Source organism: Capricornis sumatraensis, chromosome 5 (genome assembly GCF_032405125.1).
Source record: "Capricornis sumatraensis isolate serow.1 chromosome 5, serow.2, whole genome shotgun sequence".
NCBI lineage: Eukaryota > Metazoa > Chordata > Mammalia > Artiodactyla > Bovidae > Capricornis > Capricornis sumatraensis.
In genome coordinates, this window is record NC_091073.1 from 74,162,646 (window position 1) to 74,178,883 (window position 16,238).

Sequence of the window (16,238 nt, forward strand, 5' to 3'; positions counted from 1 at the left end):
GGTCTCAGTGAGGGTGAAAGAAAGGACACTTAGTTTTCTCTCAATGGAATTTGAACACATTCAGGGCTATTAATGAGCATCTTAGCTATTTGTTGTCAGGTTGCTTTGAGGTTCAAGATATATTTGTGAAGAGTTTTACTTCCCTATTTGGCTTTGGGTGAGTTCAGATAGGAACCTCTGGTGATTCTCTAATTTTATATTTGCTTTGTCTTCCAATTTTTATCAAAATTTTGGCAAACGTAGACCATAATTTAATATCATAAATTTATTTAATATGTGAATGATGACAGCAGTTTGAGTGCTGAGTATCATTATAAATTCAGACCTCAAGGTCCTTAGTAGAAAGAAAACATTGCTCAAAAGGACTTGTTTCTCGATCAAGGTGGAGCTGATGCTATGTATTAATAGTTTTTTTTAAAGTACAGTAGATAATACAAATCACTAGCATTATTATATACCTAGAAGTTTGTTTAATCTTTCTCAGAGTTATATTTAGATTTCGTGGTGGTGAAATGAAATTTTACTATTTAAATTTATTTTTTACACCATCTAGTGGCTCAGAATGAGTGGTGCAGGTAATTGCAGCTAATGTGCACAAGCAAAATGATGTCATAAATCCAACTTTAAATCTAGCTATGGGTTATTACTTTCCTATCTCATGTCAATAAAGTGTAAGCATTAATCATGAAAATTCTTTTCATCATTCTGAATTAAATGTAAAAATTGTATACTTAAGGAAGAATGCATTTTAAGGAGTCTAACAATATTTATAGAGCCATAAAAAATGTGTACTTAGTTAAAAAAATTAGTTCCATGACTTGCCTAATAAAAAATATCATTTAAAAGATTTCAAAGAAATACAAGTTGCTTTCTGTAATTAACTGATCTATAGTTTGCAGTATATAATTATCATTGATTTGACTTACCTCCTGGAAGATTGTCAGTTCTGAAAACAGTTTTTTAAAAAAGGCACACAAGAAAAGATTCATTCTTTTCAATATAAATAGTTAGGCAAATCAAGAAATAAAATGGCACGTACTATAATAAAGAGTATTTTAATTTTTTAAATATAATGACAAAACAATTAAGCTAGTTTGACAATTAGGCTTGCTTTATTAAAATTCTCTAATATAGTTTGATTTTAAAATTCAGCCTTTTCAGGTTTGTCTTTTTTTCCTGTTACTTCAAGGAAGCCTCGATGGGATATCTGCTGTGGGTAATTTATTTATTTCAAGCCTCTTTTGAGAGTTATACAAATCTTAGCTTTCTTTCTTTTTTTCTTCTGGTGAAAATCAAGTGTTACAATAAAGAAGGAAGAGAAGGCAGATACTCTGCCCTTCCCCCTTCCCTTTTTAACATTTTCCAATTAGTAGCTGTCACATGACCCCTGGCTGAGCCAGCCCTCCTTCAAAGTGTCTGGCATTTTCTTAGTTTTAACCTTTGAACCTCACTAATAATAAATTCAAATACTGCTTGCCTAAAAACAGAAGACTGTAACTTATTGCTTACAGTTCTTTTCATTATAAGAATTCTGCTGGTTTTTTTTAATGTGTTAAAGCATTTTATATACTTCAGTAGTTCAATGGAGATTTTGAAATCTTTTTCCCTCCTCCCTAAAGTGAAAGATATTTATAGGGATGAATGAAAGTGAAATATGTAATTTTTATGAGATGGTTAGGCAGCATGACCAACTCAATGGACGTGAACTTGAGCAAACTCTGGGAGACAGTGGAGGACAAGGAGCCTGGTGTGTGCTGTAGTCCATGGGGTCGCAAAGAGTAGGACACGACTTAGTGAATGAACAACAGTGATAACTGCCTTGTTAGTGAAGTTATTCTGAAACACAAAGCCTAGTTTCAGATTTATTAGATGGGGAAAATAATATTAGAGGTTGAAAATCTTTTTATTTTTTTATTATTTTTATGAATCAGTTTGTTTAAAATTGTGCTAAATCCTTCTACTGGTTTGCATTTCAATTTTGTTATCACCTTAAATAGACATAATATCATAATTAATAGTTTTATCCTAAAACTGTATTTATATATAAAGTTTTATAATTTTGATAGCAGGATCCAGGTTACATAGCTGTAGGCATATTCCATAGCCCTGCATACCTCTTGGGTTATGTTATTATACTTGCTGTTCTGGATTTACATTGCTATTTAGTTTATCTTTCAATCTGTACTCACCAGTAAATTGCTAACCACATTCCTATTCTTACTTTTAAGGCAATAAATTATTTTTGGAGACTTAATGACAGAAGAGCTATGCTTCAGCAGGAAAGAGGCATGCTGCTTTGTCTGCTATTAACAGAAAAATAAAGAGAGTTAAGAACCCTGGAATATTTCATCTTGTTTACGACACGTGTGACTTGGACTTTTTGAGACATTTTTTATTAAGTCAAAAACCGGAAATGTAGGTTGTCAGTGTTCACTAATATACAGTAAAAGGGCGTTTTCTAGTGTGCCTTGTTTAGAGTTTCAAGCATTGCCTCCCTTTGTATCTATGACTTTTTCCGGTGATTGGTGAATTGTAACTGTCACTGATCATTTGCTTTGCATTGTGAAAATGTGAAGATTCTGTTACTAGGGCTATTTTGGCTTTAGATGCACCAGAAAAATAAATAAAAGGAAAGTCTTGCTGAGCTCTACTGGCAGAGGGAAATGCAGAGTTTTTTGGTATTCTTAGTTTTTTCCTTTGTGACTGTCTGACCCGGTGTGCCACAAATAGCAAACTCCTGCAGAAGAGTAACTGGGACATCTCAGTATAGGATATCCGTGGTGACATTGAGCTACTTCCCCAAACGTTATCTGTCGAAGAGTAACTGGGACATCTCAGTATAGGATATATGTGGTGATATGGAGCTAGCCCTCCAAATGTTATCGTGTCTTACAGTCTTTGGGGAAGGAGGAGAAGTATTTGTACATGTTGCTGGTTGTTTGGATCTGATGGTATTTCGGGTCTGTGCTGTCCGTCTGGGCATCTTGTGGACTGGGGTACCATGCTGTCTCATGGGCAGGCCCAGCTCTCCCTAGTGGTGATGGGCAGTGTGTGGAAACACACTACGTCAGATGTTCTCATTCCGCTCCTGGGGCTCCTCTTGTTACCCACTTGCAAAAACCATACTCTAGTACTTCCTGGTGTTCTCTTATCCTTCATTCCAGGAAAATGTTGACAGATGAAAGGGGAGGGTGCCTACAGGAGGCAGGCCATCAGGCCCCAGTAGTGGTTTGAAGGGTAAAGGAGAAACCAGAGGGCTATGTCAGAGAGGCAGAGTAGCCAGAGATGGCAGTGGAGGGGCTGTATTGGTTTAATTCTGCATCAAATAAGCAAAGGCTTTTCAGGAACAAAACAGAACAACAGTAAAGCAAAGTACCATGTTGTTAATTAAAAAAAAAACTTAAATGGAAAAATCCATGATTTGTTATACACGTCTGCTCTCCACACACAAAAAAATCAAGAGCCCGCTCAGTGTCTATATGGCACACTCTTACTCTTTGAGATGTCTCCCACCTGACCCCTTTAAAGGTCAGATTCCCTTTGGAACAGCCCATAGTGATCAGGTTGCCTTATGTGTGCTCTGCTTAGTCGTGTCCAACTCTTTGCAACCCCATCAACTATAGCCCACCAGGCTCCTCTGTCCATGAGGGTTCTCCAGGCAAGAATACTGCAGTGGGTTGCCATGCCCTCCTCCAAGGGGGTCTTCCCAAACCAGGGATAGAACCCAGGTCTCCTGCATTGCAGGCGGCTTCTTTACCGTCTGAGCCACCAGGGAAACCTAGGTTGCTTAGAGCGTGCTCCAAAATGCTGGTTTTTGTTGTCCTGGTATTTGGTTTACCAGTTAGTGGGAAGGCAGAGGGAGGGGATAAAAAAATACTTATTGCATACCTCCAGTACCCTGTTCTAGGCACTCAACATGTTTTCACTTCTCTGATTCCTATGATAACCCTGTGAAGGGTAAAGTATTATAATTTTGTAGATGAGAAAACTAATGCTCAGTAAGCTTATTATGTAGATCACCCGAGGATACCAGCTAGGGAGTACCTTCTCCTGGAATCAATGGAGATCTGACGCTGAAGGCTTCTCTCTTTCCATTTTGCTCCACCTAAGTAAGTGGGTGGCCCCACAGGGGCCACCTCATGCGAAGAGTTGACTCATTGGAAAAGACTCTAATGCTGGGAGGGATTGAGGGCAGAAGGAAAAGGGGACGACAGAGGATGAGATGGCTGGATGGCATCACCGACTTGATAGACATGAGTCTGAGTGAACTCTGGGAGATGGTGATAGACAGGGAGGCCTGGCGTGCTGCGATTCATGGAGTCGCAAAGAGTCGGACACGACTGAGCAACTGAACTGAACTGAACTGAAGTAAGTGGGCCATGACTGGGATTATTCATTTCCTTCTCCCAACTCATTGAGGTTGATACTGTGTCTTAAGTATTTTTGAGTCCTAATATCTAACATCATGACAGATGGATGTTTATTATATGTTTATGAAAATACAGTTAAAATAGGAAATAATCCTGAACTTCTTGAAAGAATTTAGAATCATAGAAATAGGGGAACCTTAGTGCTAACTTTATAGATCTTGAGGCTCCACATAATTGGAGGAAAATAAATAAAAGACGAATGGAAAAAAGACTGCCTCTGTGGAAATCTTAAAAGACAATGGAGTTTCTGCACTTGAACTTCCTGAGCTTCTTGGCAGTCAGACTGGAAAGGGGAGAGAGCTAACAAGGAGCTAATGTTAATCGTAAAGGAGGACGCTTGGCTTTTCCCAGCACTGGCTACTTAAAAATATCAGATGAATTTCTAGAATCTTCACTGATTATCTGACTACAACAACTTTATGTAATAAGAATGACAGTGTCAGATATTACCCTCAACCAAAAAAATTTATAGTAAATATAATATAACAAGAGATTCCATAGAGGTAATTCTGTGAAGGGCTTCCCAAGTGACTCAGTGATAAAGAATCCGTGTGCCAGTATAGGAGATATGAGTTCAGTCCCTAGGTTGGTGAGATCCCTTGGAGAAGGAAACAGCAACCCATTTCAGTATTGTTGCCTGGGAAATCCCATGGACAGAGGAGCCTGGGGAGCTACAGTTGATGAGGTTGCAAAAGAGTCGGACATGACTTAGCAACCAAAAAAAAAAAGTTCTGTGAGGGTCCAAGTGTATAATAAAGAGACAGTAATTTATGTTAAGTATCTAACTGAATTATTATGGAGTCTCAAAAGTGATATATATGTGAAAAAATTCTTCCCTTAAAGAACTTGGAGATTGCCTAAGGTCACATACCTGGTTAGTAACAAGCTGGAGACTGGATCTTCTGAAAAAATAATCACAAGAAAAAGAAACAGAAAAAACAGCAGACTTTCCCTCAGATGTGCCACACTGTTTCTGCCTTTTAGGCTTCTGTCAGTACTTATAGTAAATTCAACTGAAGCTATTTCTTCAAACTGTGGTCCCAGTTCTGCAGGGAAATAGGTATCTTTCTTTCTGCAAGTGAAGTTTAGGCTCTTTAAACAATATATCCTATACAGCACATTGGAAAATGTGATAGGCAATAGCCAGCCATAAGTAGAAACAACAAACTTCATATTGTGAAGCTAAACATACTTCAGAACAAATATTTGTTTCAGTTCAGTTCAGTCGCTCAGTCTTGTCCAACTCTTTGCGACCCCTTGAATACCAGCACACCAGGCCTCCCTGTCCATCACCAACTCCTGGAGTTCACCCAAACTCATCTGCATCGAGTTGGTGACGCCATCCAGCCGTCTCATCCTCTGTCGTTCCCTTCTCCTCCTGCCCCCAATCTCTCCCAGCATCAGGGTCTTTTCCAATGAGTCAGCTCTTCGCATGAGGTGGCCAAAGTATTGGAGTCTCAGCCTCAGCATCAGTCCTTCCAATGAACATCCAGCACTGGTCTGCTTTAAGATGGACTGGTTGGATCTCCTTGCAGTACAAGGGACTCTCAAGAGTCTTCAACACCACAGTTCAAAACCATCAATTCTTCGGCGCTCAGCTTTCTTCACAGTCCAACTCTCACATCCATACATGACTGCTGGAAAAACCACAGCCTTGATTAGATGGACCTTTGTTGGCAAAGTAATATCTCTGCTTTTTAATATGCTGTCTAGATTGGTCATAACTTTCCTTCCAGGGAGCAAGTGTCTTTTAATTTCATCATCACTAAAATTCTTCAAGTATGTCCCATGTACACAAAGAAATGATACTCCTATTGGAAATGACACATCTTAAGAAAACATGTAGGACAGTCAACTGGTGTGTCATCCAAAATGAAGAGAAAGCATGTTTCATCATGCAGTAAATATTTATTGAACATCATTTACACATCCTGGAGTGTGGGGCACACAGACCAAGTGTAAAACACTGCCATGATCTCAGTGAGTTTGTACGTTTTAGTTGGAGGGACAAAGCTAAAGTACATAAACTCCACTGAGGAATAAATACTCAGCTTGAAATGGGGGATATAAGTATGGATTAGATAATTCAAAGAAAAATTGATGAAATCTGGATAACCTGAGTCAGGCTTTGGTCACTAGATAGATTTTGGATGAGGGAGGGGAGACGTCGCCTAGGAAGGGAGCAACACATCCAGAGGCAGGACTGAGTACAGTGTGGAAGGTTGGGCTTCAGGACCAGAGCGATGAGAGGAGGATGTGGCTGCATCCACATCCACACCCTTTCATCCCACAGGGTAGGAAGAAAGCAAGCTGAGGGGTTTGTAGTTAATGCATTGGACGGGGCAGTGGTTAGTATACATTCTTGAGCAGCCAAGTAAGCTGACAAAAGCAATTTCTAGGAAGAATAGAGAAGCAGAGTTGACAACACAGTAATCCAGGGCAAGGTGATGAAGGTCTGATCTAGAACAGTTAACAGAGTCGTGTATTGTTGGTGTATACACTGAGTGCCAAGGCCACCTGCTGCTGAGCGTGATTTGCTTTTTCTTTGCCTAAAATATCTACAAATCATCAGTCTGCATGTCAGTTTTTACTTTATCGTATTGTAAATGTTGACTGGGTAGAAATTTGAATTAAATGTGTCTTGACTCTGGAACATAAACTAAAATTGATCACAGAAATTAAGTCCTTACTATCACCTTTCTTGCTTGTCTTCTGTCTCTCTTACTTTAAAAATGGATTTGCAATGCCTGGAGAAAAAAATAGGAATTCCTTGAATTAGAGTAACTCAGGCTCACAGCTGCATAGTAAATTATAAAGTAATGAGGTTGGTTTCCATAAGTTGCTAAGAGACTTAGGGTGTTAAAGCAGGTTCATAAATGGTGATTTTCAAACATAATGGAGGAGCTTAGAGATTGTTAGTGTCCATTTCCTCATTTAAGGAATGAGGTTAGGAGACTAAGAGTCAAGCAATTAATGTGTAGATAATAATAGTAAAATGTCAAGGTTGTCAAGTGCCTGTTGTGCATTTTAAAAGAACTTTTGAAATGATGGATGTACAAGAAATGATTCTTATGAAGTTTCTAATCGGAAACAGTAAAAAGGAAGAGATTGCAGAGGTAGCCTTGAAGAAAAATATTTCCATATTTTAAATAGTTTTCTAGTTTTCATGATACCACAGTGTTCACAAACAATTTGAAAAATCGAAAGTCACAGTGAATAGTTGGAACAACAATGGTAAAGTCCACTCATTCTGAAACTCAGTGTAGTTTATATTTTGTGAGTAAAATTACCTTTATTTCTGCATAAGACTGGTATGCTTTTAAGCACAGATATATGTTTGGAGAAAGGAATATAGTCTTTTAACCTTTCTAACACCTGTTGCTTTCAGACAGATTGGTAACTCCTTTCTGAAAGGGGTGGTACATCACAAAATCTTATTAATGTTCCAAGTTTCTGTTAAGGCAGCATTCTTTTACCATATGGTTTGTCGAAAGTGGATTAGCATGCTTGAGAAATGAGAATCATGGTGCTGAAAAGGATTTAAGGAAATGCTGGGGTCTTATTGGGGGAAGGGGGGTTCTTATTTAAGTGTAAAATAAAACACCAGCAGAGAGAGAAGATGTAGTTAATGATTAAACACGGACATACCTTTGCTATTGTGTTGGATAAAGTCTCTTTTTTTTTTTAATCAAAACTAGTTCTTTTTTTCCTACCTTTTTATATAATCACCTTAATTTATTGCTTAATAATGATTATTTGAGGCATAAAATTTTAACTACAAAATAAAAACTCTTTTAATGATGGAAAAACTGAAAATGGAGGCATTGGATCACAACTGTTCAGTGTTGCTTTCTCATTATTTTCTCGAATTATTGGGCAAATTTGGTGCTTTTGCTTCTGTGACTGCCACATTACATTTTTGCCTTGAAGCCATCCATTTTACAGATATTGAATTTCTTTTGAGTACTATTTTTATACACTAAGCATCACTACACCTCTGGATCTTGATAGCATTACCGTGCGAGGAGAAAGCAGCTTTGTGTTAGTAATTACCTAACATTGTCAGAAGCTGACTGCAGGCCTCTTTCTAGTGATAACAGAATAACCGCATAATGTAGCTTTATAGCACATGATTAATAGAAAATAATTACACGTCCTACAAAGGGATGCAATATTTCTTATAAATTGACTAGAATGGTTTCCTGTAGATTAAAGGACTCTTCATTATTTTATCAGTCCTCCTGAAGTACAGTCACTTGCCTATGTTAGCATTTCAGTTGATGTTAAGAGCTGCAGCGGGTGAAGGATACCAGATGGCACACCTTCCTGTACCTGAGATCTCGTTCGTGTGCCATCAAGATGACATGGTGCTCCCTAACCTTTCAGAGATGTAGATGGCAGCCTGGTATGATTTTTGTCTCTCTATTTTTTGTTTATTAACAAGATGAGGTTTGAGGGCTGTTTTATTTTTTTTTTCATGACCCACCTGTGACTTTTAAACCAGTACTTCAGTTAGTATGTGGACAGCGAGACAACATTGTATGTATTGTATTATTTTCCACTGTAAGTAATACATCGTTCATAATCACATTTGTTTGGGGGCAGCAAACAGGGAAGGCAGAGGAAGGCATATTTTCTTCCTGCCAAGGAAATCGTGTGTTCTCTTGAATCTGCAGCCTGAAGTTTAGGATACCATACTCCAAGAAGCATCTTCATTCCAATTTATAGGCTGCAAATGGTTTAATTGGGATTCATGTTGCTCAGGAGGCTCATCCAGAGGATAGTAATGATAAAAGTAAAAGCTTCTGTGTTTGCAGTCTCACCGACATACTCTAATGGCTGCAGTGTAAATCCATAAATTTGCCTACTAGATTTTTACCTCACTATATTTTATCTTACCTCTTAATTCCACACAGGAGTACTATATGGAATTCTTTACAAATGTAGAGTAATAAACATTCTGGTTTTTTATTTTTACTCTCTTCTGATTTAAACCTATGATATTTTAGAGTACTTCTACAGGGTGTGTATTTCATAGGCTTTTCAGTTATTTTAAATTAATTAAGTGAAGCATTTAGAATTATTTTAGCCTAAAACTTAGATTTTTCCTAGAATGTGACTTTTAAGGGATGTGTTTACAGCTGAATAAACTCCTCTGATGTTTACTAGTATACTCTATTTAATGAATCTTCTCAGTTACTGTCATGTAAAATTCTCTCATGTGTGAAGTCCTTTGTTGAAGTGATTTGTTGGAAGTCGGTTTCTTAAATTTGAATGTGAGTGAGCTTTTTGAGAACAATAATACGTACTTAATTGAGAGTACAGATTATAATTCAAAGCAGAATATTATAAAGTAATATGAATTTTCTGGTTTATAACTTGAATCTAAACATTGAAATCCAGATTGCAGGTTATTCTCTGAAGGCAGGATTGAGTCATACTATACCGTCTCACTAAATGTATTCTATTTCTGTTTCTACCCTTTGGGGGCCTAGTTCCTTTACACTTTCCAGTAATCAGTTGGAAAAAACTTAGATGGGCATTGGATAAGAGCTTTCACACTTAGACTTACTCTGTTAAGTATTCATTTTGAAATCTTACACTGTGGGCCTTTGGCCTCTGCAAGGTGAAATACATTTGTTTTGTTAAGCGTTAGGCTCTAATTGTATTCATTGCCTTAAAAATTGAAAAGGGCAGTTTTATTAGGTACCTATTAGGATATAATGGTTGCTATAATGGTTGCTAATCATAGCTTTCAGTAAGCTGGTATTTTCTTCTGATAAATATATTCTGCACAGATTATAGTCATCATCATTGAGTTCTGGGCTTCAAACTATTTTCATTGTTTAGAGAATTTTGTCAACTAAGTTCATACTATCATGAAACTTTTGAACTTAAAATCTTGAGTCTACTGTTTCAGAAACCAGAACTGTGCCCTCATTAGAATCAGGTCTTCCCTCCCTCTCTCCAGCCTTTTCCTTCCATCTTATTGTTACAGAAAAAACCTAATTCTGATACACCCCATTGTTTTAAAAGTATTTACAGGATTTAATCCTGTAAACTCTTTATTGATAGACTACATATCAGTACACACCTAGGAATTTCTGCATTTGTATGGAAGAATTGTATGATTTTCCTTTCTGATGGTCAATAGCATAGTTAGTCATCAATACAATACAATAGTTAGTCATCAATACAAACATTAAGTCTATCCTGGGTATTAACATTCCCTCCCCACATATAACTTGATATGCATATGCACATTTATCTATGACTCAGATGTTGGAAATCATAGCCTATTGAATTACTTTGGGGATTGATTTTAAAAATTTATCTTCTATGAAAAATTAAATTTGGGTCCTATGGTGCTTTTTCAGAGTATTGCTTTTGGAAGATATTATTCTTGAAACTTGTAATTCATTTTACTTTGTTTGTATCTCACTAAACATAAATAAATTTGAGATAAAAATACATTAGTCAATCTGGCAGACAAATGAACATTAGGTACAGTTTTCACAATGCCTGGAGCCAGTGGTGTGTCTTCAGTGGAGCAAAGGTAAGAAAATGAGGCCCAGGTTCAGCTCACAAGCAAAATAAACACAAAACTGACTCATCAGTCACTCTTTTTTACAGCTGGATTAATATTTTGCCGTTATAACTTGCGATACTTTTATTTCCTATTGATCCTCCCCGTAAGGGTGCATCTAATGCCACCTTTAAATTCCTTCTACTCATCCTTTACCTAATGCAGTTTGTAATCAATCAGAGGAACAATAAATGCCTTTAGGAAGCTTCTGAAAAGGAGCCCTTTTGTGCATTCTGTTGGAAAGCTGGTTTGGGGATATCTTATTAGTGTTTCCTAATTCTCTAATTTATCTGTTTAAAATGGCTACACTGATGTATTACATTTTCCTGAGAAAGAGCATACCTCTACATTCTCAATCATTTTTGGTCATATGAGTTTAACTAGAAATTAAGTCATTTATTGTGAAAGGAAAAATAAAAAGGCTGTCCTTGCCAGATGATAAGCTTCTTGAAGGCAAAGCCAGTTTCCCAAGGATCCTGGCAGTGATCTTGGAGCCTCTAACACTGTGGTTTGCATATAAAAAGGTGTCCCCCAGGCTGTATGTGTATGTGCGTGTATGTGGTTGTGTGTGTGTGTGAGAGAGAGAGACAGACAGACAGACATGGGGAGAGAGAAGGGAAAGGGGCCCAGAGAGCCGACTTCGTTATGTAGTTTCATTTACCAGGTTCCTATCCTAAGTGACTATTTCTATTCTACACCAGGAAATAAACAGGCTTTGTCTTATATGTTAATTTAAATCTTTGCCTAACAGCATTTTTCAAGTGTCCGGAAACAAAAAAGATTAAAATGTTTCAATTTGCAGCTAAAGCTCTTATAACTTTATAAAAAGAAATAACATTTCTAAGAAGTTGCATACAAATGACATTGTACTTACACCAGTCTAAAGGTTAATATTGCATATTGTTTTCAATTAGGAATACAATAGATATGGCTGGTGGGTAGGAGAAATGAAGGGAGCCATTGGCTTGGTGCCGAAAGCCTACATAATGGAGATGTATGATATTTGAGAGTCCTGGGTAAGTACATTTTAATCCAATATTCTGTAATAGCTCATATGTTCTCTTGGTCTCTGCGTTATGAGTCTTTGCTTTTTTAAAAGTCTTTGTAGTTTTCTGATAACACAAAGATTATACTCCCAAATCATTATCTTGTTTTACAAAATTTTAAAATAACTTCATAGAATTTACTTTGGAAATAGATTACTTAGAGAAAGTCCCTTTGTTAATAACCAGCTGTTTTCACAACCTCCTCCTCTTTAGTAAAATACCACTCTTACGGTCTTTCTGAGGAGCTGAATTGACAAAATATTGAGTAAACATTCATTTTCTTTCCTTGGCTAAACATGTAATTTTTTTTCTAGGCAGGGAAAATCAACATTTTGTCTGAAGAGAAAAAATGCAGCTTTCTCTTTCTGCTTGCAAAAAAGGAAGATTCCTCTGCTAGTCTGCAAATCTTTTGGATTGAGAATCATTGTAAAAGCACGAATGGCAGTTCATAACCTTTCTTTGTTTTGTTGGGCATCATTTGTCTCTGTTGTTTTATGCATTCATTATAACATTCCTCTGATGTGAAATTAAATGAAGACTATTAATGTAAATTAGAAGTAAACAGTAAAGTTACACCTGTTGCTGTTTTGCAAAGAAATAAATCAATAGTTTTTATTTACTTGTGATTTAGGTGAGGAATTCAGCACTATTTTGTATGTATCACATAGTCATTGCTACTACTAGTATGAGTTGTAATTTCTCTTAATACTGGATATCAATGTTTTCAGAATGTAAAATATAATTTCAAGAAAATTTGATAGCATATATCTCACAAGTTTTTGGTAAATGCTATCTAAAGAATGTAGCTTTGTTAAAACTTTGTAGATGATTCATCTTAGTATTTATTTTTCACATAGTAATAGTAACATGTTTTCATGAAAGAATTTTTACTGATTGGCAAGTTTACTTTATGTTAAATATAGCCATGAGAAAGAAAAATGGTAGAATTGCAAATGATAGTTGCTATCACCTTCTGCAACACATGTGCAGACCAGAACCATGGTTTGTACAAACCCCTTTACCAGTAATAAATACTCTGGTTATATAATGGGCTTGCCAACATTTTCTACTGTAGTTTTCTTTAGATTTAATAAAACAAAAAATTTATGAGAGGCCTCATTCTGCCACGAATAAAATGGCATAAGGAATCTCAATGTATTCTCAAAATCAGAAGGCATAACTGAGTACTTTTACCCTGCCCGATCCTTACTATGCTATTAAAGTCCTACCACAAAACTACTACTACAGACTTGAGAAGTACAACTCCAAACTTCTCAAAGCAATGAGAAGAGAAGGAAGGCTCAGAGAGGAGGGTGTGGAAATCAGGGTGGAAACATGTACCAACAGGTGAGTGGAAGGTTGATGTCAGTCTGACACAGAAGGTGTACGTTGTACTCCAGAGCAAGGTTTGTGGAGTTATATTCTTACTTTTTTATGTATGGTTGAAAACCAAGGTATTTTAAATGTCCACAAGATACCAGTATGATGTATATATATCAAAATATACTACTGATTGGATAATTATTTGGAGTAAATATAGTCTGCTAATAATGAATCATTGATTAGAAGATAGTGCTTTTATGGAACTTTTCAGATCTTTGCTTTGAAAATAAAGATTCTGAACATGCAAATGAGTTGATAATATTTAAAAACCTCTATTATTTATAAAAATTACCTACAAGTAATATTTCAGAGTTTATATTTTACTGTTATCCCCTCCCTAACCCATGTGATTATCCCCTCCACGTGATTATCTGATTTCACATATAAAAATATATCTATTAATTTGGGAGATTGTAGGTAAATTCTAGTTTATTTAAATTAGACATTGTCCAGTTAAAGCTTTCACAAATTAATGTGTGGACTTGTTAATCTTGTTCTAATATAGAGCCACTGGAATAGATTGAAATTGTCTTGGCAAAAGCGAGACAACCGATGATGAATGTAGTGGATTGGTTTTCAAGACCTGAAAGATTGAAAAGTGAAAGCAATTGTGGGTTCCACTGTAAAAGTAGACTTCCTTGTAAGGTCTACGTTTTGTGCTTCTGATCCAAGTGAAGATTTTAGTCCTGGGCCAGTAGATGGCAGCAGCTTTTCATTGCATAGGAACCCACTTGGAAACCCCTCCCCCACTCTGGCACAGACTTTCTCCAAATGTAAAGTATTTAGAAGATTATTGCCTCCTTTTACAGTTAATCCAGGAGAGGGAGTCCTTTGCCAACTGATGCCAGATAGTCTCTGTGAATGGTGAAAATACAGAAAAAAAAACAGTGTTACTTGTGTCCAGAGCTCCTCTGCCCTTTGTTCCTTTTTACTTGCATATAGGTGGGAGATAAGAAAAGAAACAAAAAAATTGTAATTGGGATGACAGGAAGAACAATCATTACCCTCAACTCATGACTCCTTTATATTCATCTGGTGAAATCATTTGTATCATAGGAGGGAGAAAGTTTTCTTTACACCCTTGACAATATATCACACGCTTTCCAAGATCATCATAATATCATTAATGTGAATTTAAACAACATTGCTTGTTAGAAAATATGCTAATTGCTATGTTCCCATTATGTTTGCTTAGCTTTTATTTGTTTTTCTATGAACATTTAGAGAGCTAATTTTTTTCAAAGGTGATTGTAAGTCATATTTTACATAGCATTTTGCTTGATTATTTGCTCTGTACTGAATTTGTACTCTATTGCCATTAGATCTTACAATAATGTTCCACTCTGCAAATTTTTAAGGTTCAAATAAAGTTTAATTGTTTGCAAACTGTTATGATGCTAATAATTCAACAGCCTGCTGTGTTACTAATGAAATTACTTTGTTATGATTAATTTGGAAAATAGTGTGTTGATTGTAGTAATTAAGCACAACAAGGTGAAGTAAATGATTCTAATGCCATCTGGCCTCCAAACTGAATGAAGAAATGAAATAGGACTGTCATCTGAATTTATTCAAAGAAGTAAGGATAATACAAATGACTTCATTGCTATAGGATTTACATTTAACCACAGCTCACTCCATTCTGTTTTTGCCACTTGGTTATATATGACAGTTCCTTTTATGAAAAAGAATGTTGTTTCACCTAGCAATTGTTTTGAATACTTTATATTATTTTAAGTAGATTATTTTTATCTTGTGCTAATTTAATTACAGATAATTATATAAAGTATTATGGGATCATAGAAAATCACTTTTCAACCATCTGTAGGTGAAATCTCTGTATATGGAAGTGTTTTTGCTATTAGTATTGAATATAGTCTTAGAGATTCCATTCAGTTGTTTCTAAAATACTTCTAGACGAAACTCTGGTAGTTCTTATGATTCCACTTTTCCTACGATTTCTTCAGTGTAAGCTATTACTACTTCCTTCATAGAGTCTGGTTCCTACCCCCAGCCAGGGTCATGATTAAAAACAGAACTCAGAGCTGAGTTATATATGTTATATATTAAAGATCCAGATTTGTAGTTTAGCCACTATAAGAAAACTTACCCTAATATACATGTAGTTTAAAATCTTGAACTTCATCAGTGAGACTGAGTAAAGCATTGTAAGAATTTTTGAATCATGCAAAGTACTTCTACATTTCAGATAAATAAGTTATTTATATTTCAGTCATTGAACAGAATTATAGACACAAACTGTATAGAGGTCACTTGTTCTCTTGAGTTCAGTAGACTCAAGAATATTGAAGAGCAATCCATATGGTAAAGAAAGAGGTGGTGAAGATTAAAATATGACCATACCATAGAAAAACATAGGTTCACTCAGAACTTGAAGGAATGTAATCGATATATAATATAAAAACATTTGCTAAAATGGCTTAGTTTGAAAAATCCTGAGTATTCTGAAGTTCAGAGAAATAAGTGGTATATATTATTAAATTATCTCTCTACGAACATAACCTACATTCAAATGCATAGCTTAAACAGTTGATCGTCTGGATTGGGAACAAGCACTTTCTGGACATCCTCAGCTTTCGCCAACATTGTCATCCACTGACTTGTAGTTGCATTCTTCGAGAATATTTGTTAGGACCTCTGATAATGTAACATTTTGCTTCTGATGAAATAAAAATTTACACAACTATTTGTAATTTTGTAACCTGCAATGACATTTCATTAACGTTACTTTCCAGGGGCTTTTTCTTGTTTTCCTTAGCAGAATCTGCTCTA

General features: G+C 36.1%; 1 protein-coding gene across 1 annotated transcript in view; it reads left to right on the forward strand.

Annotated features, from left to right (window-relative positions):
• Positions 1–14,778, forward strand: part of SKAP2 (src kinase associated phosphoprotein 2) — a 168,450-nt gene extending 153,672 nt beyond the window's left edge. Inside the window, exons 12-13 of the mRNA XM_068972697.1 lie at positions 11,931–12,032; positions 12,377–14,778. Of these exons, the coding sequence (XP_068828798.1) occupies positions 11,931–12,023 (93 nt within the window). The 3' untranslated portion in view covers positions 12,024–12,032; positions 12,377–14,778. The remainder of the gene's footprint in view (positions 1–11,930; positions 12,033–12,376) is intronic.
• Positions 14,779–16,238: the final 1,460 nt, after the last annotated feature.